This window comes from Hemitrygon akajei, chromosome 11 (assembly GCF_048418815.1).
Source record: "Hemitrygon akajei chromosome 11, sHemAka1.3, whole genome shotgun sequence".
NCBI lineage: Eukaryota > Metazoa > Chordata > Chondrichthyes > Myliobatiformes > Dasyatidae > Hemitrygon > Hemitrygon akajei.
The window spans coordinates 135,077,621-135,103,276 of NC_133134.1; the positions used below are offsets into that span (position 1 = coordinate 135,077,621).

At 40.6% G+C, this 25,656-nt stretch overlaps 1 protein-coding gene across 2 annotated transcripts in view; it reads left to right on the plus strand.

The window, feature by feature from the left end:
- Positions 1 to 504: 504 nt before the first annotated feature.
- Positions 505 to 25,656, plus strand: part of ada (adenosine deaminase) — a 66,853-nt gene continuing 41,701 nt past the window's right edge. Inside the window, exons 1-3 of one of the 2 annotated variants that reach the window (XM_073061726.1) lie at positions 506 to 875; positions 11,442 to 11,503; positions 16,530 to 16,652. In XM_073061726.1, coding sequence (XP_072917827.1) covers positions 828 to 875; positions 11,442 to 11,503; positions 16,530 to 16,652 — 233 coding nt within the window. In that variant the 5' untranslated portion in view covers positions 506 to 827. Of the gene's footprint in view, positions 876 to 11,441; positions 11,504 to 16,529; positions 16,653 to 25,656 lie in introns of both variants that reach the window. The other variant, XM_073061728.1, reaches the window with a different exon arrangement.

The following is a 25,656-nucleotide window of genomic DNA, read 5'->3' on the forward strand; positions in this document are numbered from 1 at the left end:
TTGTGGTCCTCCAGAAGGCTCTTTATGTACAGTACTCGTGGCATAATCATCACGTTTACAGTAAAGCAGGGGCTTTTTTTTTGCTGGTGCTCTGCTCCCAACTACCATCAGCAAATTAAAAAGGCAACACGTTCCAAGTGGGTGAATGTGTGACCATTTGACCTGCACTCCGCGCACAATTGTTCGAGCAGGGTTAAAATTGCTGCCGCCGGGGTGTGAGTTGCACGTAGGTTTAAGTTTACTGTGGCCAAGCCATGCATTCGCAGGAGCATGACAATTAGCCTTTTTGCAGCACAGTAATAAACGCTATACAGTACGGAGATGATATATTCAGGACCCATCGGCTAGTGGGAAGGGGCAAAAATAAAAAAAAACAAATGGCTCCAGAATCCAAGGACTTTTCACGAGGGGAGGGGGAGAGGATTAGTAGAATGGGACAGAGTTTCAAATATACACTGGCATTACTCGCGGTAAATCGGTTTGAGCTGCTTAACACTGACATAAGCAGATTCACCCTCTGATGTAACAGTGGTAGCCAGGGATACGTTTTAGGCTAATCCTTTTAATTCCCATTGTGAGCCAGTTTTAACTTTACCTCGGCTCGGTCTCGCTGGAACCCAAGTACAACTATCCCCATTTGTTAACTGCACTATTGGCGTGTCCGCGGGAAACAGCGGAGCACCAGAATTCCTGAACCAAGGCGGGACTAACAAAGTCTATAAAATGGCCCTAGGTGACTGGAGGCTGGGCTACTTATTGTACAAGAGGAAATAGCTAGACTTTACGCCTCCGAAATTGTTTGGTTCGCGGGAAGCACTCACCTCAGCATGGCACAGAACTCGACAAACAACAGACAGATATTTAACAAACCCAGGGTAAGACTCTCGTTGCTTTGCCAGCGGGGCAGTTGCAAGTTATTTTAAACTGGTTTTGTATCAAACCGCTTAACCGAAACTAGATGTGTAACAATAGACACTAGGCTAAAGAGGAAGATCCTGGTCAAGAATGATTTATTGGTTTGACTGCTTATTGTTTTCATTTACATATCTGCTAAATTCAGTTTATTTTGATTGTTTACGTGTACTTCCGGGCGGGTTAACACTGGGTTTTGGAGTGGCTGCTTGTTTGGTCTCGGAACTGGGTTGTTGGCGCTGTAATCCTAAAGGAAATTAATTGCTAACTAAAACAATTGAAATTTTAGGGATTATTGCCATTATAAAAATTGCATATTTTGGTATTAGTATAAAACGAACTGAAACCATGCCCAAGGTTTTGAGAAACTTTTGCCATTATTACTGTAAATCCTAAAATAAATTAAATGTTAGTTTATAGTTGTAAAACAAGAGAAAATCTGAGAGGACGAGTTGTAGTTTCCACGAATATGTTGAATGCATGTAGAATATCTGTAATGCATATTCCATTTGTAAGGTATGCCTGCCTCAAAATCAGTTGATACCTGGCCCTTGCACTCTGTAAACTGTCAGATTGCTTGTCCAACAGCCAGTACCAAATGATGGAACCCAAGAAATGGACATGTGGAGAAATTCATGGTGCTCTATGTTGATGCACAATTCAAAAGAAAGTTCAATGTACGTGTCAAGGGTGCCAACAAACAGATACATCAAGTAGATGAGAGGGCAAGCAGTTCATCAGCCTTTGCAAATCCCAAGGAAATCCCAAGGAAGGAGATCCCAACCTCTTTTTATGCCATTGATTCGGAGCATTCGGGTCTGTGGACCCTGTGCCTTAGTGAGTCTGCATCAGGAGTAGCGTGTACAGTTTTGGTGGTTTTCCCTAAGAGGGTATATCGTGAAGATTTGTTTTACTTTTTACGGGATGATAGGGTTGCAGTTTGATGGAAGATTGCGAAGACTGGAGCTTATTCCTTAAGATTTAGAAGACTCATCAAAACACAAAATTCCTAAAGGGCTTGCAGGCTGAATGCAGGGAGCAGCTGAGGTGTCTAGGATCGGAATATAGTTCTCGGATAAAAGGTATATGGGAGATGAGGAGAAATCTCTTCACTGGGAGAGGAGAACCTTTGGAATTCTGCAGTATGGAAGCTGATGCATTGCATTTATTCAAAAATGCTGATCAGGAGATTCCTGGGTGTTGAGGGAATATGGGGTTAGCACTGGAACATGGTGGTGCTGGCACAGAACATTGGATATCATCTCAATAAGTGGTGGAGCAGGTTTAAAAGTTCCTTCCTAATTATCTTAATGTACTTTCATTCATGTCATTATAAAAGCAGCAATTATATTCAAATAAAAAAGGGAGGGGCTGAAGCTGTTATCTTGAGTTCCTGCCTGAGATTTGTCCCCCTAGGGATTGCTTCCATTCGTCGCCTTGGGTACAATGTGAAGTTGAAGGACTCTACAGTTCATGTTCTCAGTATTATTTAATTAGAATATATACTTATTCATTCTATTTGCAGTTTGTCTTTTGCACATTGGTCTTTGGGTGCAGTTTTTCTGTTCATTGATTCTATTGCATTTCTTTGTTTTACTGTGAATGGCTGCAAGAAATTGAATCTCATTGTGACATACATACGTTGATAATAGAAACGTAGAAAACCGACAGCTCAATACAAGCTCTTTTGCCCACAAAACTGTGCCGAATATGTCCTTACCTGAGAACCTACCTAGGTTTACCCATAGCTCTCTATTTTTCTGAGCTCTATATACCTGTACAGGAGTCTCTTAAAAGACTCTGTTGTATCTCCCTCCGGCAGTCCATTCCACGCACTCACCACTCTCTGCGTTTAAAAAAAAAAACCCTGATATCTTCTCTGTACCTACTTCCAAACACCTTAAAACTGTGCCCTCTCATGCTAGCCATTTCAGCCATGGGGAAAAAGACTCTGACTATCCACACGATCGATGTTCTCATCATCTTGTACACGTCTATCAGGTCACCTCTCATCCTCCGTTGCTCCAAGGAAAAAAGGCCGAGCTCACTCAACCTATTCTCATAAAGCATACTCCCCAATCCAGGCAACATCCTTGTAAATCTCCTCTGCACCCTTTCTATGGTTTCCATATCCTTCCTGTAGTGAGGCGACTAGAACTGAGCACAGTACTCCAAGTGGGGTCTGATCAGGGTCCTATATAGCTGTAACATTACCTCTCGGCTCCTAAATTCAGTCCCACGATTGAAGGCCAGTGCACCGTATGCCTTCTTAACCACACAGTCAACCTGCACAGCAGCTTTGAGTGTCCTATGGACTGAGACCCCAAGGTCCCTCTGATCCTCCACACTGCCAAGAGTCTTACCATATAGAATATATATACTATATTCTGTCATCATATTTGACCTACCAAAATGAACCACCTCACACTTATCTGGGTTGAACTCCATCTGCCACTTCTCAGCCCAGTTTTGCATCCTATCAATGTCCCGCCATAACCTCTGACAGCCCTCCACACTATCCACAACACCCCCAACCTTTGTGTCAACAGCAAATTTACTAGCCTATCCCTCCACTACTTCGTCTAGGCCATTTATAAAAATCATGAAGAGTAAGGGTCCCACATCAGACCCCTGAGGCACACCACTGGTCACCGGCCTCCATGCAGAATATGACCCGTCTACTCTTTGCCTTTTGTGGGCAAACCAGTTCTGGATCCACAAAGCAATGTCCCCTTGGGTCCCATGCCTCCTTACTTTCTCAATAAGCCTTGCATGGGGTACCTTATCAAATGCCTTGCTGAAATCCATATACACTACATCTACTGCTCTACTTTCCTCACGTCCTCAAAAAATTCAGTCAGGCTTGTAAGGCACAACTGTCTTTGACAAAACCATGCTGCCTATTCCTAATCATATTATGCCTCTCCAAATGTTCATAAATCCTGCCTTTCAGGACCTTCTCCATCAATTTACCAACCACTGAAGTAAGACTCACTGGTCTATAATTTCCTGGGCTATCTCTACTCCCTTTCTTGAATAAGAGAACAACATCCGCAACCCTCCAATCCTCCTGAACCTCTCCCGTCCCCATTAATGATGCAAAGATCATCGCCAGAGGCTCAGCAATCTCCTCCCTCGCCTCCCAGAGTAGCCTGGGGTACATCTCATCTGGTCCTGGTGACTTATTCAATTTGATGCTTTCCAAAAGTTCCTGCACATCCTCTTTCTTAATATCTACATGCTCAAGCTTTTCAGTCTGTTGCAAGTCATCCCTACAATCACCAAGATCCTTTTCCGTAGTGAATACTGAAGCCAAGTGCTCAGTAAGTACCTCTGCTATCTCCTCTGGTTCCATTCACACTTTTCCACTGTCACACTTGATTGGTCCTATTCCCTCACATCTTATCCACTTGCTCTTTGCATACTTGTAGAATGTCTTGGGGTTTTCCTTAATCCTGTCTGCCAAATTTACTTTGAATTTGCAATGCCTGTTTGGTCAGAATCTGGAATCCTAAATACTGTATACTAATACTAAATGGGTTCTGCACATAGTTCTAAAGTGAAATCATGGGCCACTTACAAAACTGTGAAATCAGTCCCACTATTTAAAGAATGTTCACACTAATTTTAATTGCACCATCCCTATTTTCCCAAGTCATCATTTCCTCTGTTTGCTAACAGTAGATGCCATATCTCTCCCTAGCAACACTCTGAGGCTGAAGCAGTCTGTTATCTTGGTATCATGTTTAACCACAAGATTATCTACTGAACACAGATCATCCAGTTGCATTAAACATGAAGTCATCCAAAACTGCAAGTCATAGGTTGGAGAATTGAAATGGAAGGTAGTGAATATCCACTATTTAACTTAGGAAGACATAAATATATAACCATATAACAATTACAGCACGGAAACAGGCCATCTCGGCCCATGCCGAACGCTTACTCTCACCTAATCCCACTGACCTGCACTCAGCCCATAACCCTCCATTCCTTTCCTGTCCATATACCTATCCAATTTTGCTTTAAATGACAATACCGAACCTGCCTCTACCACTTCTACTGGAAGCTCATTCCACACAGCTACCACTCTCTGAGTAAAGAAATTCCCCCTCATGTTACCCTTAAACTTTTGCCCCCTAAGTCTCAACTCATGTCCTCTTGTTTGAATCTCCCCTACTGTCAATGGAAAAAGCCTATCCACGTCAAATCTATTTATCCCCCTCATAATTTTAAGTACCTCTATCATGTCCCCCCTCAACCTTCTACGCTCCAAAGAATAAAGACCTAACTTGTTCAATCTTTCCCTGTAACTTAGGTGCTGAAACCCAGGTAACATTCTAGTAAATCTTCTCTGTACTCTCTCTATTTTGTTGACATCTTTTCTATAATTCAGTGACCAGAACCGTACACAATACTCCAAATTTGGCCTTACCAATGCCTTGTACAATTTTAACATTACATCCCAACTCCTATACTCAATGCTCTGATTTATAAAGGCCAACATACCAAAAGCTTTCTTCACCACCCTATCCACGTGAGATTCCACCTTCAGGGAACATGTTCCAGATATGCTGGAACATTGAGTTTTGGCCCAGATAAAATAGTTAAGGATAGTATTTGCAACTAAAAAGGAGCAATATGAAGTTGCTTGAGGGAAAGATATTAAGGCTGATGATTGGGAGCAGTTTAAACTTAGGCAAAAATAGACAAAAGATTAATTAAGAGTGCAAAAATCAAGAATGAGAATAAAGTTGCAGTGAACAAACAATGGACCATAAAAGCTTCTAAAGACATGTAAAGAGGAAAGAAAAGTCAGGTAAGAACTTTCTCCTGTGGTTCATGCTCCTCTCCTATCAGATTCCTTCCTCTGCTGCCCTTTACCTTTCCTACCCACCTGGCTTCACCCAGCACTTTTTAACTATCCTTCTCCCCTGCCCCCCATCTTTTTAATCTAGCATTTTTCCCCTTCCTTTCCTGTCCAAAATGTCAACTGTTCATTCATTTCCATGGATGCTGCCTAAGCTGCTGAGTTCCTCCAGCATTTTATGTGTAAAGACAATCATAGGTTGCTTTCAGTCAGAAACAAGTGAAATTAGAATGCAGATTGAAAAAACAACTGAGCAATTAAATAAAGCACTTTTCTGTCTTCATAGGAAAGAGCACAGACAACTTTCCAGAAATGTTAAGGAACCAAGAGTCCATTGAAAAGGATGAATTAGAGTAAATTAGTATTAATGGAAAAAGAAAGTGCTGGAGAAATTAATGGGACCGAAAACTGATTAAATTCCCGGGGTCTGATGATCAACACCTCAGTAGGTAGTGTGGAAATAACGGAGGTGTTCATTATTAAGGCCTAAATCCATAGGTTTTGAAACGTTTCTTGAAAATTTGTTGGCGACAAATAGGGTTTCACAATTCTCTAATGGAGAAGAAAATTCTGGATAGCTTGATGTTAAATGTTACAATGAAAATGAAGATTTGGAGGATTCAGTTTTTAAAAGCATTGTACAAAGGTAGTCCATTATCTGCACTAGGTGCTCCTTTTGTTCATTTACAGTCAATCAAAAGATCACAGCAGCATATACTGGAAAAAGTCCTCTGATAATTATTAGGTACTAATACACAGTTTTATGATAATGTAATATGGGTAGTGTTCTAATTTATTCTATCTTTCATTAAAATACATAAATTGTTTCTCAGTTAAATGGTGGTTTGTTTTGGCTAATTGGGGCAGTCGCTTAATTGGGTCAAAATGTACTGGTCCCAATGTGTCCTAATTAACTGGAACCCACTGTATTCCTAAATTTGCTGAGGACACAAAACTGGGTGGGACTGTGGATTAGCAGGAGTTCAGAGCTGACCTTCAGATGAGTGAAAGATGAGCTGTTGTGGAGGGGGGGGGACCAGGATATGTTGGTAGGGAGGGGCAGAAGATAAAGTACATTCCATATGGAGGCAGCTGATGGTACATCATTGCTGGGATTGGACCTGTGAATGGGAGCAAGCCACCAGCTTGCTGCATGGGTTGCAGTTTATTTGACATGAAAAGTTAAGGAATTGATTTACGACCTTCTATTGGCATTTTGTAGTACTTTACTTCTGTTGAACAAGAAGTGATGAGTCCCAGGACATCATCATGTTCAGACAATGTTATGGAGTTGGCACAGGCCCTATCATGAATCATGATGAGAAGTTCCTGCTCCAAAGTACAAATGATTGGGACTCTCTTTTTCCTCAGAAATGGACACAAATACTTAAAAACAGGCCCAAATTAATTTTTATTTGCAATTGATACACAAAATAAAACACAAAATGGTAATGGTTTAGGATCACTAATCAGCCTTGCATTCAGAGATGTGCATTGAATCCTGGTTAAGTTTTAAGTTATTTGAATTGCTTCATGATCTCATGCCCCACCCACTCCCATCTTTATCGTTCATTCCATTTCTTTCTCTCTGTGGTATTCTCACTCCTCCAGTCCTGGTCTGCTGAGCATTCCCTTTAGCATACTTCCCCAAGGAGCTGATCTTTAGACATCTCAAGCTAAAAGTTCTGAATGCTTCACATCATGTCAGCTCTTGATGTCATGTGGAATGAATTAAAGAGAGTTAGTGAGCTACAGAACTGAAAGTCTTGAGTTTGGGTGTGCACACAGTATCAAGCACCAGTTCTTCAGGCAACCTGGAATTCCCAAGCAAATCTCTGGAACTCCAGGAATTTTCATAAATTGAGACTCCAGATCAAACCATAGAGAGCACCTTGATATAATGATGGCAGCAAGGTCTGGAATTCCATGCCCAACAATTCCCAACTTTTTAAATTCCTCACTTCAGTTAATCATTAAAAACTTAACTCTACAAATATTTGCTACACACACAAAATGCTGGAGGAACTTAGCAGGCCATACAGCATTGGTGGAAAAGAGTAAACAGTTGACGTTTCGAGCCAAGACCCTTCATCCCAGATCCGTTTACCAAGCCTTTGTCCATTTGCCTGAATACATTCTTGTACTTGCACAGAGCGTTCACACTGAAAATGTAAACGTTTTTCTAAGAAGATTTACTAATTTGAGGTACATTTAAAAAGGTTTTGCTTATGTTACTGTAGGAGTGGGATCTTGCATGCTTCCTTCCTGGACATGAGTTTGACTGGCAATTTGATTGGTGAAATAGTGCAACATCACAGAGTTCAAACATGTATTTCCATTCATCCAGGCATAACGTTCTGTACCTTCTACTATTTACAATGCTGCTCTTGTTTTAATGCATAATAGTTGGGCAACATTTGCTTATGTTGGCATTGGATCAAGAATTGTGTCTAGCTGTTGCTTTAAGCAAGTGAACATGAGGGTTGGTATCCTAAGTGCTTTTCAAATGCTTGAGTTTTATGTGACTACAGTAAGTGAATTGATGAATTTGGTTGCTTGTTCAGTTTGTCAGAATTTGGCCTCCTTGACTCAATTTCAATGTAACCTGTGTTTCAAAAGGCAAATAATCTTAAAGTAGGGCTGCCAAGTTTGGCTGGCCATATTCCTGAAGGTTTACTAGCACGACTCCTACTTTCAACTGCCCAATCCATCAGGACGGCCTTTTATTTCACCTGCAGTACTGTACTTCTGTAACTCATGAAAACATTCAAAATTGTAGAAAGAGAAAGCATACTGTTTTTGTATGCCCCAGTAACCAGGGCATTAATTGTCATTCCTGGAGACTTCCAGGTAATGATTAGCAATGTTGGGGAAGATCCAAAATGATTAAATTCAATTACAGGTCCAAATGGGTACAGGACCCTGTCCTTTGCTACTGTTTATATCTAGTTGTGGGTTTGAAGCAATAGTGCAATTTGTATTGGCCAGACATGGACCCCAATTGGGTGTCCTATACCATAGCTTGGCAACCTGTGGTTTTCTAGCATCAAGCAACCTCAGCTACAGTTAGTGAAATCTACGAGGATTTGGGGACAGGAAAGGGCTGTAGATGGGATTTAGAGGGTCATTATGGCAGCGAATCAAGTTAATTTCAAAGTTTGGAGAACAGAAGTGCCATAAAACTAATGTAAACTTGCTTGGATGGGGCTCCAATACCTCTTCAATAGATGTTAGTGTGCCCATTAACAGAAGATACCCAACATTAGGGTTTTTTCAATACATCATTGATGTCTTAGTTGTGTTAGTTATTCTTAGATGTGATTCATAGTCATACAGCATGGAAGCAAGCCTTTCAATCACTTGAGGCAATTTACAATGACCCAAGAAGCCAGCGTGTCTGAAGATATGGGAAGAAACCAGATCTCTCAGAGGAAATCATGTAGACACAGTGTGAACGTGTAGATTCCACTCAGAGCAGCCAAGGCCAGGATTGGTTCCAGACCTCTGGAACTCTGCGGCAGCAGCACTTACTGTTCTGCTCTCCCCTATAGCCTCTCACGTCTGCTTTGTCATGCAATAAGATCATAGCAGGTTTGTTACCTTAGCATCACTTTCCTGAAGGCGCAGCATTAAGTTTCAGTGAATTGTGTTCAGATACCTAGACATATTTGAATGCAGCATTTATCAATTTCTTGCCATGAAGAAATACCCTGTCTTTATTTATTTTGCATCTACCTTCATAAATCCTTTTGAACAATTACTATTTTTTTGAATGTAATGCTTCCACTTCACGAATAATAGGTTTCAGCTTTTCCTTACTACTGATGTCAGGCTAACTGATCTGTTGATTCCTACTTTACCTCTCTCTTCCTTTTAAATAATGGGGTTGTATCTGCTACCTTCTGTTTTGTGGGACCCAGTGGAGAATTCTTTGAGTTTTGATGGAAGCCCACCAGTGCAAGCACTGCCTTCGTACCTCTGTTTCAAAACACGTGGATTTGGGCTATTAGTTACTGGGGCTTTATTGGCACTCAGTTCCATTAATTACTCCAGTACTACTACTTTTAACTTGTGCTAATTTCCTTCAGCTCCTCATTCACACTAGTCACTTTATTCCCCACTGTTTCCAGGAAGTTTTAAAGTCTTCTGTGGAGTGGCCACTAAGTGGTTACTTAATGTTTCTGCTATTTCATGTCCTGTATTTTCATGTCTTTACTAGATTCCAAGCTCATCTCCAGCCTCAAAGGTGTCATTAATCTTGGCACATAACTCAGGACCCACATTATCATCCGCCGATTCAGTTGGACAACTCTTTGGTTTACTTTGAGAGTCATATTCCAGGTTCACTGCTGCTGAATATCTTTTAATAGATTTTTTTGCATATCGTATAAACATTGTTTAGTTCTTTATTTCCAATTATATAAATCCAGTCCTTGTCCATAGAGGTAAGTGTTTCTTTAACTCCCTCAAGTTCTTGCTGGTGCTGTTCCTTAATTATCAGGGTGCCTGTTTGTATTTGACAATTTATCAGTTTGACTCTTTCACAGGATGTCATTTCCCAGAACTCCCCCTTTTTTCTGCTCTGTTCTGCAGATGGTTCACAGTTACATGGCTCACAGTGGCATGTAAAGCTGTTTCAGCTATGTTTTCTCATTGACATTGATGAGAGTGTTGATCATATGAACTTCATTCACCATACTTCTTTGTTCTTGGTTCCCAGATCTCTCTCTTGTCAGCAGATTGGCAGAGTGCCATCCCAGATCCTGAAGCAATACTTGACCACTCTGTTTGGCTGCTATAACTTAAACTAGGGGATATAATTGCCACCTGCATCAGTGTTTAAGTAACTATACCATTCCCTAATGAATGGCAGTTTTAGCCTTGGACTCTAGTCATCACCTCTGAGTTGAAGTTCCTTGAGCTTAGACACTTACTGCAATTGTAGTGGCCTTGGATAACACAGGATTTTAACAGCATCCATGTACTATGGTATCAACATGTCATTTGTCTTGCCATATCTGTCTTAATTAATGCACAAAAAATGCACTTAGAGCAACCATCAGGGTGGAAGGGATGTTGGCTTTTAATGAAAATAATATGTGTAATTGTGCAAGCCATTGCCATACCTATGGTAATTTGTGTAGTTTTGATCTTCGTACCTGAGGTGATACAAATGTAGATTTCTTAGAGTGGATTCTGGAATGAGAATTTTATATTAACAAGAAGAGTTTGATTAGAATTGATCTACAGTGAAGTGTCGAAGACTGAGAAGTGATTTCATTGAACCACATGCTTGTGAGACCACTATAAGATTAGTACATTGAAAGGATATCCATTCAGGTTGGATTGTTTCAGGACTGACACAGCCATTGGGGCTGACAAAAGGAGAAAACTCAATAGTTGTAGAGGACAGGAGATGTTCAGTTATTGAAAGCTGAGTCAAAGTAAAATTCAATACATTTTTAGTCTCTCAAAGAAACTGAAGAATGTTGGGATTGGGTGGAGAAGTGAATGCAATTAAGGAGTAGCCATGATTTTGTTATTCATTCCTATTATTTTTAGATTCACAACTATTATTGTAGTAAACCAGTTCCATATTTAATACATTTGTACAGGAATCATATAATTAACATGGAATTTTCATGTCTTTTCATTTCAGATAGAAATTCACCTTCATCTTGATGGGGCTATAAAACCTGAAACAATTTTGTACTTTGGCAAGTAAGTTGATGTATAGTTTGCTGTTGAAATGTCAGTCAGACATGCCATTTGCATTGGAAAAAGATCCAAGGATGCTGGATCCAAGCTTATGCCATGCACTTAAGACAGAAGTGAGAAGTGTTAGCTATTTTAAGTTCTGAAAAGAAACATCAGTCTGCGAATCAGTTTATTGTTGAAATATTTCTGATTTTTTAAAGAATATTTTGAAGCTATTGAACTAGGAATAGTTAGTATCCCTCCTGAAGTATGTTGTTGGTATTTTTGCAATGATTATGGTTGAAGGTGTAGTAATTAAGTGTCGTGATTCCAACAAAAGTGAAATGTGGATGTATGAAAATTTAAGATAAAAGCCAAAACCTAAGCATTGTCTGTATGTCTGTATTTTTGGAATAAACAGTGGGTTAATTCACAGGTCATTCTTCAGATGAGAATTTTGGGGTTGTTCAACAGATCATTTAGTATTTCTGCTTACTGACTGGGATTATAAGGGAATCTGTTTCATGCATACTGAATGTGCAAATGTCCTTGTTACCTATGGCATAGGTCTTTCTGACCTTTTCAATTCTCTCTTTAATGTATGACTGTCCTGTACCAAGGATTTCTAGCTCTGGTGTGATGTGCTTTAAAGATTTGCTGCCCTGCTCCAATTTTCCCATCACCGATCCACAAATGGTCTGTTATTTACCTGTAATATCTCCCCCCACCAAGTGGAAAGTGAATGGAACTGAAAGGATGATTCTTTATTTAACTGCAATTCTTCTTGAGCTGCACGTTGCATGCTTAATAAATACAGAGTTTGACTGGAATGTAAAAATATCACATCGGCTTGTAATTTATTTAAATTCCTGGAAGGCTGTCAGACCTTAAATGTGAAAGCTCAAGTCCATTCATCTGCCTTTAAATCTCCTTGTCACAAAAAAGCCAGTCAATTTTGTCATGAGTATTTCATTTCTCTCAGCATTCATAGACTCCAACGAAGAATTGCTAATTCTAATTCTATATCACCAATTTGGTTAAATAGGTAAGAGCTTGCTTTGCCAGCAATATTCATAGGTTATGGTAAAATACACAAAAAAAGACCCATTTCTAATTTAAGATTATACCCTTTTCTGTGAATCCCGTCACTAAATAAGAGGTTTATTTTAGACCTATCATTACCATTTTAAGCATCTTGATCATCTACAATCTCTTCAAGAGGGAATACAAATCAAGTTTATGCAACCTGTATTATAATTTAACCCTTTATGACAATGGACAATTTCAATGAGGTTTCTCATTACCCCTTCAAAAACTCTTATACTTTTTCTGTTGCACGCCCAAGATTATGTACAACTGCTTCCCTTTTTTATTCCAGACCCCGTGTAATAAAATGTAATCTTTTATTATCCTTTTTGACTTTTTTTTAAAAAGTGCTTTTAAAAACTTTTCTATCTTGACACATTATTACTTTCCAAAATGCAGAATATTGCAGATGCTGGAGTAAAAACAAAAAAAAAATGGAAATGTAGAAAATAAGGTCGCAGCAGTTTGGAATAAAAATATATTGACCAGAAGCATTTTGAGTTTTCCACTGATGTTGTCTGACCTAGTCAGATTTTCAACAATTTTCTGTTTTTATTTTTAATTACCTTTGTCTATGCACGTGGCCTATTTACTGAATATTTTAAAAAATGTTCAGAGAAAATGGGTTTGCATATCTTCTCTTGCCAGTTTTCATACTGTTTAATTCTTAATTTTAGCCTTTTGACTGCATATTAACAACGTTTACAGAAGTGTTGTTTACAGTGTTTGATATGCAATACTCTAATCATCCAACTAAATAAGTATGAATGATGAAAAATTCTGCAGTAATTACAGATTGCTGGACAATGGTGTTTGTAATATGCTGCCAATTCAAATATAATCTCCTTTATCTTAACCTCAACTACTGACCCATTTAATGAGGCTATTTGCAGTTTTGTATTTCAATAACATCTGGAGCAAAGCCTTCTGAACTACTATCTGAAAGTCCAATAGGCAGATCCCAAGAGCACTCACTTGTCCGTATTTCCTTGATTCTTTTGATGCCCTGGAATGGAGACAATCAGCTTGTGGAAAATTGTTCATCATAATAGTTAATTTCCCCATCAGCTTTATACGAAGTTGATTAATTTATGTCATTACTTTTATGCTATTCCTAATGCCGTCCATATTTTTCCTGGACTTCAGTACCATTCTTGCTGTTCAAGCAGTGGCTCACCAATACCATAAAGTCATCTAATTGGATAAATATACAAATGGGAAAGAAAACAAACTCCTGGAATAGATCTACATTAGTGTTCATGTTGGGTCCTCAGAAGTATTATTGTCAACAGCACTACACAATGTCCATTTTGTGTGTGGGAGGATGAGTTAGGGTTGTCGAACATGAATCTCAGATTTAGTTGTGGAATTTTGGCTGCCAAAGCTGGTTGAATCTTGCAAACAGGTCCCTCCCCTTCTGGGACAGGTGAATTTGGGCTTGGGGTGACCACGGGTGCTAATTGTGGGTTGCGATCTCACGCCCTAAGTCCAGTCAGTAAGCAATTATTAAAAGAAGTAAGGAATTACACTGTGTCAAATTTGGCTGGGGAATAAATTGGTGATTTTAAAAACATGATCATATTTTGCTTTGTTTTGAAATTGGCTGAATCTAATGTTACATTGTAAACACGAGATTTTGAAGTTATTGGAAATCTTGAGCAATACATGCAAAATACTGACAAAAGTCAGGCATCGTCTATGCAGGGGAATTACATTGGATGGAGTGAGTATCAGCAAGCCCTTTTGTTATTTTCATTAGGCAATACAAACATCTGGGGAAAATTGATGACAGTGCTCTTGCATTATTGCCTTCTCATGTCTGTGGTTGTGTGCACTGAGCAACTGAATTAAATTTGCAGAATAGGTTTGTGCCTGTTTTAAAAAAAAACACCCAATCCTGCTCAGTGATCAGATTTCATATGGAAACAAGTCATATGGTGCTACAAAAATTTTCTAGCCTATTGTATATTCTCTGTTTTCCAGGAGCCATTTGCTTGAATGAAAATGTTTCATAATGTCCTTGTAGTACCATTAAGTAATATTTAGTAACCTTAAATCATTGTCTGTGCTCTTGTCACAGAAAAGCAGTGGTGAATAACATTTAAATTTAAAATTTATCTTTGTAATCGTTTTGATCTGCAGCAGTAAAAGTAGTAAGCTCTCATGGTAGTCGCCTTCTAAAGATATTGTGAAAATATCTGTTTATTTGAATTGAAATCTTTAAATAAATGTTTTTATCTAAAATGCATTAGTTTTGAATTAATAGAAGTACATTGAATATAGCATGAAGGGAAAATGTGAATATTCAATGATTGTGGAAAAAGCTAGTTGTGCATTCATACAGTCAAACACAGGATACTCACCCTGATTGTTTCTGCAGGCATGATTATAAATAGTTTTCAATGTGTGTTTATTACCTTTGCAGTATCTATAATTGCAATCTGAGCTGTGACAATCTTTCATGATGCCAGATTCCATTGTATGTTTTAGACAGAGGAGTAAACTTTAGCATTGGACAAATGTACTTCACTTCCTCTTGAGATGAATCATCCTCCAGTCACACCAAAGTGCTTCAATTAAGTGTATATGATTTGTGTTTGGGATTCACACATTCATGCACTTGGGTTATATCAGCAAGAGAGATCACTGGATAGTGGGTTGGATTCACTTTCAGGTTCAGTGCCCATCAGTAGGGTGGAGCAATGAGACATTTAGCCATAATTTCCAGCAAAAGGCATGAATCATTCTTATGGTTGGATGTGTTTTTAACTTTGACTCTCTGCTCTTTGTGTTTGGAGTGCCGGGGTTAGGTAATGGTGGGTTACCGGAAATCGAATGCCTTCTTTGCACCTTCAGATTCAAAATGGGGTGTAGTTGGGGAAGAAGGGGCAACAATCACTGAGAAGGCTGGCGTCTTACAGATGATGTAGGCTTTGTGTGCAAGGCTATGATGCCTTTTCCACTTACAGTGACATTGATCATTCTGTTGTAGCAATTGACACAATTAACTCCATTGTTGTCTCACTTTTATCTGACCACGTTTGGGTTTATCTTTCTCTATCAAGTCATGAGAAGAATGTTGCTGGAGTAGATTCCAGTAATGTACAAATACCTCTGAAAATATCAAAAGCTCTACAGCTCTCTCTATGTTGCTACTTCTCCTTGGATTTTCTTTATAGGCTGTGCAGTGGTTCCCCTGGCCTGTACTTTTATCCTATCCTGCATCAGCTTGGTATTCTGCATACTAAACGTTTCTTTACCAAGCCATGTTGACTTGCCTTCCCCGAGGGCCTTGCAATACTCTCTGTTTCTTGATTTCATTCTCCGTTTGACCTTGTACCTGGCATCCTCCTCTCCCCTCTCTCTGACTCTTCAATGAGTACCATTCTTTCAGCCATCGCAGTGTCAAGTCTGAATTCCTTTCCCAAAACTCTCCATCTGCCATTCCTCCTCCAAGCCCTTTCTAAGCATTCTTCTCTTTAACCAGGCTTTTCACCAACCTTGCTATTTGGTGCAGAATACACTTTAGACTGATTTATAGCCTTGTAACGTTCTGGCAGGCTTTTATTTGCTTTAGATCATGGGAATACCAGCAGTGACTGCATACTAGTAAATTTTTCTTTGCCACCCTCTTTCCACTTGTATCCCTTGTTACATATAGCTCTAAGTTACAATACTTATCCAATCATTCATCCATTGTCACCACAACTACAGTACTTCCAGTCAGTATACAGTTCCTCCATTCCCCCCCCCCCCACCATTAGCTTCCCTTATCCTCTCCCCACTTTTGCAACCATTTTCTCATCTTCTGCATGTTGGCATTGAAACAAGCCCATTTACTAGAAAAGGGGCTGTACGACTGAATTTCTTGCACTGGTTTAAACATGTTACAGACTGAGTTTAATAATGAACATTATGTAAATAACAATAACCATTTGGATAATCATCTCCATCCTCTCTTTAGAAAACGAGGAATTAAGTTGCCAGCAGACACAGTGGAAGAACTTATGTGCTACATTGGATATGATGAACCACTTGATCTCACTCAGTTCCTTAAGAAGTTTAGCTATTATATGCCGGCTATTGCGTAAGTGAAACCACTGCTTCATTATTTTGATATATTTATTGAAACCATGATTTGGTTTTCTTTTTTGACTTTAAATCTTTATAAGCAAGTGTTCAACTAGGCCTAAATTATATATCGTATTACTTAAAGAATATGGTTACAGGGGTTTGGATTCGACAAGTGATCACAAGGAACTGTTAAGAGACAATAAGGAAAATAAGACTCCAGTGTCAAATTCTGTCCAGCTTTCCAATGAGGCTGATAAATAATAATGCTCTCTTTCCCCTCCCCACCCCACACCTCAAATCTTTGACCAGGGAGCTCACCTGCCTGACGGATAGAAGTAGGAAATCACTGTTGGGTAGGTGTTGCAGGGATCCTAAGAAACTGTGTCAACACCAGCAGTGTGGTCGGGATGTCATCTAAGTTGGTGGGGGAAGATGATGACCAAAGTATGGGAGCCACGTGATTTGCCTGTGGGCTTACAGAGGAGACATTTGGCTTCTCCAGGTCTTGCTCCTGGTACTTCTAAGGAGAAAGGTGCCCTCAAGGTGATATTGGACTTTAATTACATTGGAACCTCAAATGCAAAATTAGGTTTTTTTCACTGCTTTCTGGCACTATTCTCTTGCCTGTTCTGAAGTAGGTTAGCCAGCCAGTGCGTAAGAATGCAATGGTTTCAGCCATTTTAGTTGTATATCTAGACAGCCAAGTTTGTAATCAGCCTTCAAATTTAAAGTTCAATGTAAATTTATTATCATCGTACATATATGAAACTATATACAACTCTGAGATTCATTTTCTTGCAGGCATACTCAGTAAATCCAAGAACCGTAATAGAATCAATGAAAGACTGCACCCAACAGGGTAGACAAACAACCAATGTGCAAAAGACAATAAAGTGTGCAAATATGAAAGAGGGGGAAAAAATAAATAAATACACAATAAATATCGAGAACGTGAGATGAAGAGTCCTTGAAAGTGAGTCCATAGGTTGTAGGAAGAGTTCAGTGATGGGGTGAGTGAAAATGAATGAAGTTATTCCCTTTGGTTCAAGAGCTTGATTAGCGGGAATAACTGTTTCTGAACCTGATGGTATGAGTCCTGAGGCTCCTGTACTTCCAGATGCCAACGGCGAGAAGAGAGCTTGGCCTGGGTAGTGGGGGCTTCTGCTGATGGATGCTGCTTTCTTGTGTCAGTGCATGCAGGAGAGTGAAGGAAGGTACGGAATGATCAAATTAAATAGACAGGCTTCTACAAACAGGAGAGATGCAGTGATGTGGGGGCTTCAGGAAAGTGAGACCGGAACCACTGATAGGCTCAGTGTTGATGAGTCAATAAAAAGAGAGGAACAAATTCAGCTGGTGGAATAGAAGTGGAGTGCTGAGTTGGAGAAGGATATTTGGCAAAGCTGTGCAGAAACTTGTAAGCAGAAGTTATGAAATTGCTGTATGAGGAAATGGGCTGTTCTTGTGGTGAGGTGACCAGGATGTGCTAAGAGTAGTTAGTCTGAACAAAACTAGGTTAATTTTGTGTAAGAGAAGGATAAATGAAGCGGGCTGGTGACTGACTTAGTTGCTTTGAAGCATTAAGTATTTAGGCAGCTAATATAGCAAAGTTAAAGTAAACACCCTTGACATTATCTATGAAATTTGAAACTTTGCTCAAGGTCAGGCTACATAACCTTTCTGAACTTAGAGTTAAGTTGTACAGCAAAATAGCAGGCTAGTACAGGCCTATAACAGCCATCAGTTACTTATCTGTAATGACGTTTGCCGATACTCCATCCGAGCCTTCCATGCACTGGGGAATCAAATGGCCGTGCAGTGCTTCATATGTGCTGTACGAGTATCTGCCTCTACGATCTAGTCAGGCTGTACACTCCTGATTCCAATCGCTCTCTGAGTGAAAATGTTCTTCCACAAATCTCTTCAAAGCCTCTTACCCCTTACCCTAGACCTTTTGGAGACCTCTGCTGTGGGAAAAGTTTTCTATTCTTATGCTCCTCATCATTTTGTATACTTTTTTTCTCTCTCAGATCCTAGTTTTTAAGGGAAACCAGGTGTCTCATAACTGTATCATCCAGTCCTAGGCAACATTGGGGTGAATCCCCTCTGCACCTTCTCCAGTGCAATCATACTCTCCCTATAGTGAACGACCCCTACTCCAGCTGGGTCTTGTCCAGTGTAATGGTAATGAAGGCAAGTATCTGGTAAGCCGCCTTCACCATTCTGCTGCCTCCTTCAGGGATCCTTGCACTTGTACACCAAGGTCAGGCCAGTTCTTCAATCCTTTCTAAGGCCTTGCCATTCATTGTGTATTCCCTACCCTTGTAAGTCCTCCTAATCATCTCACACTTTTTAGGATTAAATTTAATTTGCCATTGCTTTGTGCATCTAACAAACTCACTAAAATCATTTTGTAACCTCCTCACTATCAACGCCATTGGTTTTTCGTGTCATTTGCAAACTTATCAGCCATATCTCCTACATTCATGCAGTATACAAGTCATTAATGTATGTAAGTAAGGGTTCCCTGTGGTACATCACTGGTCACAGGCTTCACAGAAACATTCATGTACCATCACCCTCTGCCTCCTTTTGGATCCATTTTGCCAACTTGCCCTAGACCTAATGCCCGTTGACTTTTTGGACCAGTTTCTAAAGTGGTATCAATTCAAAGGTTTGATTGAAGTCCATGTAAACTGCTTCAGCTGTATTGCTCTCATTAACATGTGTTGTTACTTGATAGAAAAAATCAGTCAAATTCACCAGATGGGATCACCAGCATCAAATCTACGATTAAGCGCTGTTATTTTAAAATGAAGATTAATCCTTACATTCCTTATTGTCTTCTAATAATTACCCCACTCGGCTGATGGACTGTGGGGCCTTTTTTGACCTAGCTTATCCCCAGTACTTTTTTTGATTAACAGTTCCCACATTTGTTGCTCTTCTGTCAGCTGACACCTCTTTTAAAATATCTTTCAGGGCACCGGAAATCTCCACTCATGCCCACTACCCCCAGCCTCCACAGCAGCCTAGGATACAGCCTAGGGGCCCTGGGAAGAAGAGGGATGGGCAACATTTAATTTTTTTTTAGCAAATACAGTATGGATAACAGATAAAATGTGTACAATGCCTGACTTTTTTATTTTTGACACAGTTTGTCCTCTTTTGCCCAGTGGATGTTTGTCAGTCTTTGTTATGTATAGCTTCCCGTTAACTTTGTTGTATTTCTTTATTTTCTTGTAAATGCCTGCAAGAAAATGAAACTCAAGGTAGTATATAGTGACACGTGCGTACCTTGATAATAAATTTACTTTGAATGCTGTGCTTTACTGTGAAGTGGACTGGAGATTGCTGGTGTTTTGAAGTAGCAGACTAACCATAGAGCAAACTTTGTTTTGGCCAGGAGAAGGAAAAATGAACATTAAAATTAATATTATTGAAACTTTGCTATAATATACAAAGAGTAACTTGGGTTATTAACCTTTAGATAGTATGTTATTTGTATCCCCTATTTCTCAGCAATTTGTTGCTGATAAATGCTTACTATTGGAATTTGTATAAGATTCACAGTGGTGCATAATTTAAAGTCATTTTACTAATCTATATTTTCTCTTATATCATGCTGACTCTACGCAGTTGCCAGCATCATATTTCGTAAAACAAAATAGCGTGTTGTATTGAAAGTAGCAATGCTAAGATGATAAACCAGTGCTGAACTTGTGCCTTTTAAAATGACAGACTTTGAACTATTGATTTCTGAATTGCTCGATTTGCTTTTCCACCTTTGAGCCATGTGTTAAGTGAAATTTATGGTTCAAATCCAGATCGATGTGTACCTTTGTATTTCATGGCACCTGGACTCTCATGATTGTATGGAAGCACCCTGTTTCTCTTCCCATTGAGTATGTAATGTTCAATCAGATCGCATTTACTAAGTAAGCATTATCTTGGTTATAAATGTATGTTTATCTTGAAGTGCACCTGATCCATTAATCCTATGCTGCATGACTCATTCAAACAATTCTTGCTGCTGTATTAAGATCACAGTCCTAGCTTATGATATTGGCAAAATAGCGCAAGCATATTTTCATTAGCAATACTCTTTCTTTCTCTATTGTTGTAGGCTCTCAGGAGAGGCACCAACAACTATTGTTTTAGGCTTGACAACAAAAGCGGTAAAGCAGTGATTTCCAACCTTTTTATGTCATGGACCAATACTGTTAAGCAAGGGGTCTGTGCACCTCAGTTTGGGAACCCCTGCTTTAGAGGCAGCAGAGGAGGGAGGGCATGACTGAAGAGAATATGAAGGCAGAGCAGCACATTGTGTAATTGTCTCAAACACAAGAAAATCTGCAGATGCTGGAATCCAAAGCAACACACACAAAATGCTGGAGGAACTCAGCAGGCCTGGCAGCAGCAAGGGAAATGAGTAAACTGTTGATGTTTCAGGCCGAGACCCTTCATTAGGACTAGAAATGAAGGGGGGGGGGGTGGAAGTCAAGTAAGAAGGTGCAGGGAGGGGAGGTAAAAGTACAAGATGGCTGGTGATAGGTGGCTGGGAGGGGGAGAGAGTGTAGTAAAGAGCTGGGAAGTTGATTGTGAAAGAGATAAAGGGTTAGAGAAGGGGAAATCTGATTGGGGAGGAGAGAAGATCATGGTAGAAAAGGAAGGGGGAGGAGCACTAGAGGGAGGTGATGGGCAGGTAGGGAGATAACATGAGAGAGGGAAACAGGAATGGGGAATGGTGAAGGAGAGAGGGGAGGGAATTACTGGAAGTTCAAGAAATTGATATTCATGTCATCAGATTGGAGGCTACCCAAACTGAATATAAAGTTGCTTCTGCAACCCAAGTGTGGCCTCATCATGGCAGTAGAGGAGGTCATGGACTGACATGCCGGAATGGGAAGTAGAATTGAAATGGGTGGCCACTGGGAGATCCTGCTTTTTCTGGTGGTCAGAGCGTAGGAGCTTTGATGAAGTGGTTTTCCAATCTCCACTGGGTCTCTGAATTACAGGAGGCCACACCGGAAGCATCAGATACAGTAGATGACCCTAACAGACTTGCTGGTGAAGTGTGGCCTCACCTGGAAGGACTGTTTGAGGCTTTGAATGGTAGTGAAGGAGGATGTGTAGGGGCAAGTGTGGCACTTGTTCTGCTTTCAAAGTTAAGTATCAGGAGGGAAATCAGTGCAGATGGATGAGTGGACAAGGGAGTCATGAAGGGAGTGATCCCTTCAGGAAGCAGAAAGTGGGTGGAAGGGAAAAATGTGCTTGGTGGTGGGATCCATTTGGAGATGGAGGAAATTACAGAGAATTATGTGCTGGATGCAGAGGCTAGTGGGGCGGTAGATGAAGACCCCACCAGCCTCTGTGTCCAGCACATAACTCCAACCCTGGTGTGGTGGCAGGAGAATGGAGTGAGGGCAAATGTGTGTGAAATGGAAGAGGTGCAGTTGAGGGCAGTGTTGACGGTGGAGGAAGGGAAGCCCTTTTCTTTGAAGAAGGTGGACAGCTCAGCTGTTCTGGAATGTAAACCATCATCCAGAGAGCAGAAGTGCTGGGGACAGAAAAACTGAGAGAAGGAAACGGCATTTTCAGGGAGGTATGGTGCAGATAACTGTGAGAGTGAGTGGGTTTATAAAAGATATCGGTACATAGACTGTCTCCAGAGTTGGAGACAGCAAGATCAAGAAAGGAGATAAAGATCAAGAAGTGGACCAAGTACATCTGAGGACAGGGTGGAAGTTGGAGGCAAAGTTGATGAAATCAACGAGCCCAGCATGAGTGCAGGAAATAGAACCGATGCAGTCGTTGATGTAGCTTAGGAAATGTTGGAAAGTGATATTGGTGTAGGCTTGGAACATGGACTGTTCCATGTAGCTGATTAAAGTCAGGCATAGCTAGTACCCATGCGAATGCCCATGGCTACACCTTTGGGTTGAAGGAAGTGGGAGGAAGCAAAGGAGAAATTGGTGTGGTGAGGACCAAAAGGAGACTGGTTGGGTCTGTTGTTCGGAAAAGAGCAGAGAACTTTAAGGCCCTCCTGATACGGGATGGAGGTGTATAGGGACTGGATATTCTGGTGAAAATGAGACCACCAGGGCCAAGGAGCTGTGTAATTGTGTCTGATAACCCTCAGCATCAATTCAGATATTGGCCCTTTGAAGGCAAAGACACTAAGGATGTGAATTTTCTTGCACTGATCTGCAGTCAGGCAGGAGGCAGTGAAGTCCAATGTGCTGGTGCCCTAGAAGGGAAAGCCTCACTTCAGTATTGTGTCAGAAGATGTGGATAAAGTCTGATAAGGAAGAACCCATGGGAAGGTTGGTGTAGGTAGACAGTTAAGTGTTTTATGTGTTGTTTAGAATAGCAAGTAAATTGCACATGTTGGCAAAGAGCATGGAGAAGTTGGTGCAGTAGATCATGTAGAGCCACAAGGGCATCGTTCCCATGTTTGAATTCAAACATGCCTCGTAGACTGCATCTTCCCAGGGCACTGTGAGCTCTGAGATTACTACAGCATTCAGACTGCTGGACCACAGGACCAAATCTGGTCTGAGGGTAGTAGTGGCTCCCTCCGGGGGAGATATTAGCCTTTTGTCAAGGTTGACAGCCATGCTCCAGTATTCCTGACACCAACCGTGTCACTGAGGGTAGCACTGTCTGCCCTTGCTGGACAAAGGGGATGGTGGTTCTTCCAGTCACATGGGGCTTAGAGTTGTCATTCAGCCTTTGCTTCTCCACAGTGGATGCCAAACATCTGAGGTTGTGCCTCCATATGCCTCTTCCTTGAGAGAGGCATACTTTGCAAGATGAGAGGATGTACTTGAGGTTTGCTGTTCTTTCACAGAGTGGACAAGCTTGCTGCTGGCCCTGGCCTCGGACTCCCAATCTGACCACGGAAGTAGCCACAAATCCTCTGCAGCCAACCTCTACTGAGAAAATCTGCATCTTCCATCCACGCTGCAGAGAATCTGCGGCCGGCTCAGCGTATCTTGCAAGTTTCCACTTATTCTAGGGCTGAACGGTACAACTGTGCCAGCTGTTGGTGACAGCTATAGGAGGTTGATGGATGCCGTGCCAGCCTGTTCAGATTGGGGCACCATGGTAGTGTGGCGATAGGCATAATGCTAATTCAGCACCAGTGACCCTGTTCAATTCTGCTGCTGTATGGAAGGAGTTTGTATATTCTCCCTGTGACCACTTTTTTTTCCCAGGTGCTCCAGTTTCCTCCCATGTTCTAAGGACATATGGATTAGTAGGATAATTGGTCACATGGGTGTTATAGGGTGGTGCGGGCTTGTTTGGCCAGATTGGTGTATTACCATCCTATATCTCTAATAATAATAATAATAATAATAATAATAATAATAATAATAATAGTAAAATGTCTTAAGGTGGTAGTCACCAAGTCTCTGTGCCTTAGTGTAGCTTCTGCCTCTGTAGTCTCATTTTTAACGTGTCAAAGCAGATCCACAATGCCAGGTTGTCTGGCCAGTCCCACAAGAGTTTAATTGGCATTGCAGAGTGTGAAAGTGCTGCTCCCCTTCGGGAGTTCAGCATTTTGCTTTTTAGCAACACTTCATTGACTTGCCTCTTAGCCAACTATGCCTGAGTGCAGACACTTGTGGTGACATGCTCCAGTTGGAAGCTGGCCCTTCAAGGGCAAGAGCTTGTAACTGTTCATCACTAGTGAAAGGGAGTTACTGGTGTCAGTAATTGGAAAGCAAGTCTAGAAAGAAAGCATCTGATAGTTCATTATTGTCCTAGATCATGCTGGAAGAGACCCTGTGTTGCCACACACCCACACATCTTACCAGGATGTGCAGAGCTGATTTCACTGGCTTGTTTCCTCGAATCAAGTAGTGAGATCATGTTGACGGGTTAATACCAGTAAGCCCATCTGGTAACACTCTGATAGCTCTCAACAGAAGGCAACGCCCAGATGAAGTTGATTCGCCTGTCAAATCCTGCTAATGAACTTAATATGTTTTGTTTTACTTCTTGGGCATCCAAAGATATTAAAAATGTTTATTTTATTTAAAATATTTCTATATAATGTATTGTTAAAAACATTAAAAATAGGTATTTAATTAAAAGATTTGACATCTCGAAGTCAAAGTTGAGCTTTATGTCATATGCACAAGTACATGTCATACAGGCAGAATTAAAAACTTGAAGCAACCTCACAGACAAATAGCTTCATATAAGCAGCAGTCAAAAGAAAAGCATGAACAACTTTTTACAAAAATGTGTATGGAACAAAGAAGTGTAAATTTATCCAAGTGGTCAGTATTGCTTACCTTTAGTGTTCAGCAATTTTCTGGTTCAAGTGGCTGTTCTTGAAATTGATGGTGTTAGATTTCAGGCATACCAGGTGGGGACTTCAGGTACCTCCTAAGCACAGTATTTGACAGATGCTGGAAATCTTGAGCAACATACAGAATGCTGGTGGAGCTCAGTTCAGCAAGTCAGGCAGCACCTACAGAGGGGATGATGAAGTGTCTAGGCCTGAAATGCCAATTGTTTATTCCCTTGACTGACTTGTTGAGTTCTTCTAGTATACTGTATCTCCTGCCTGATGGTAGCTGTGAGTAAAATGGCATGGCCCAGATGGTGGGGAATCTTTGATGGATGTTGTCTTCGTAAGGCAGCGCCTCCTGTAGATACCACCAGTGGTGAGGGAGGGTGTGCCTCTTGATGTATTGGGCTGAGTCCACTATTCTCTTCAGTTTCTTGTGCTCCTGGGGAATCTGTTCCCTCCATCCTATGGCCTGTGAATCTCCAGTAATGTGATGTGTGACCACATGCTATTCAGGTAAAAGCTGAATTTCCTTCTGAATAGTGTTGACAATGCCAGCAGCTCCTGTATGGTTTTGCAGGCCGTTTCGTTATTCTAATTGAGTTATTCTAACAAATTGAGAACAGAAACCAGGAGTTAAGCAGACACTTGAATCAATGGTGAAATAACCTGAAAAGGAAATACACTTATATAACACCTTTTAACTTTTAAG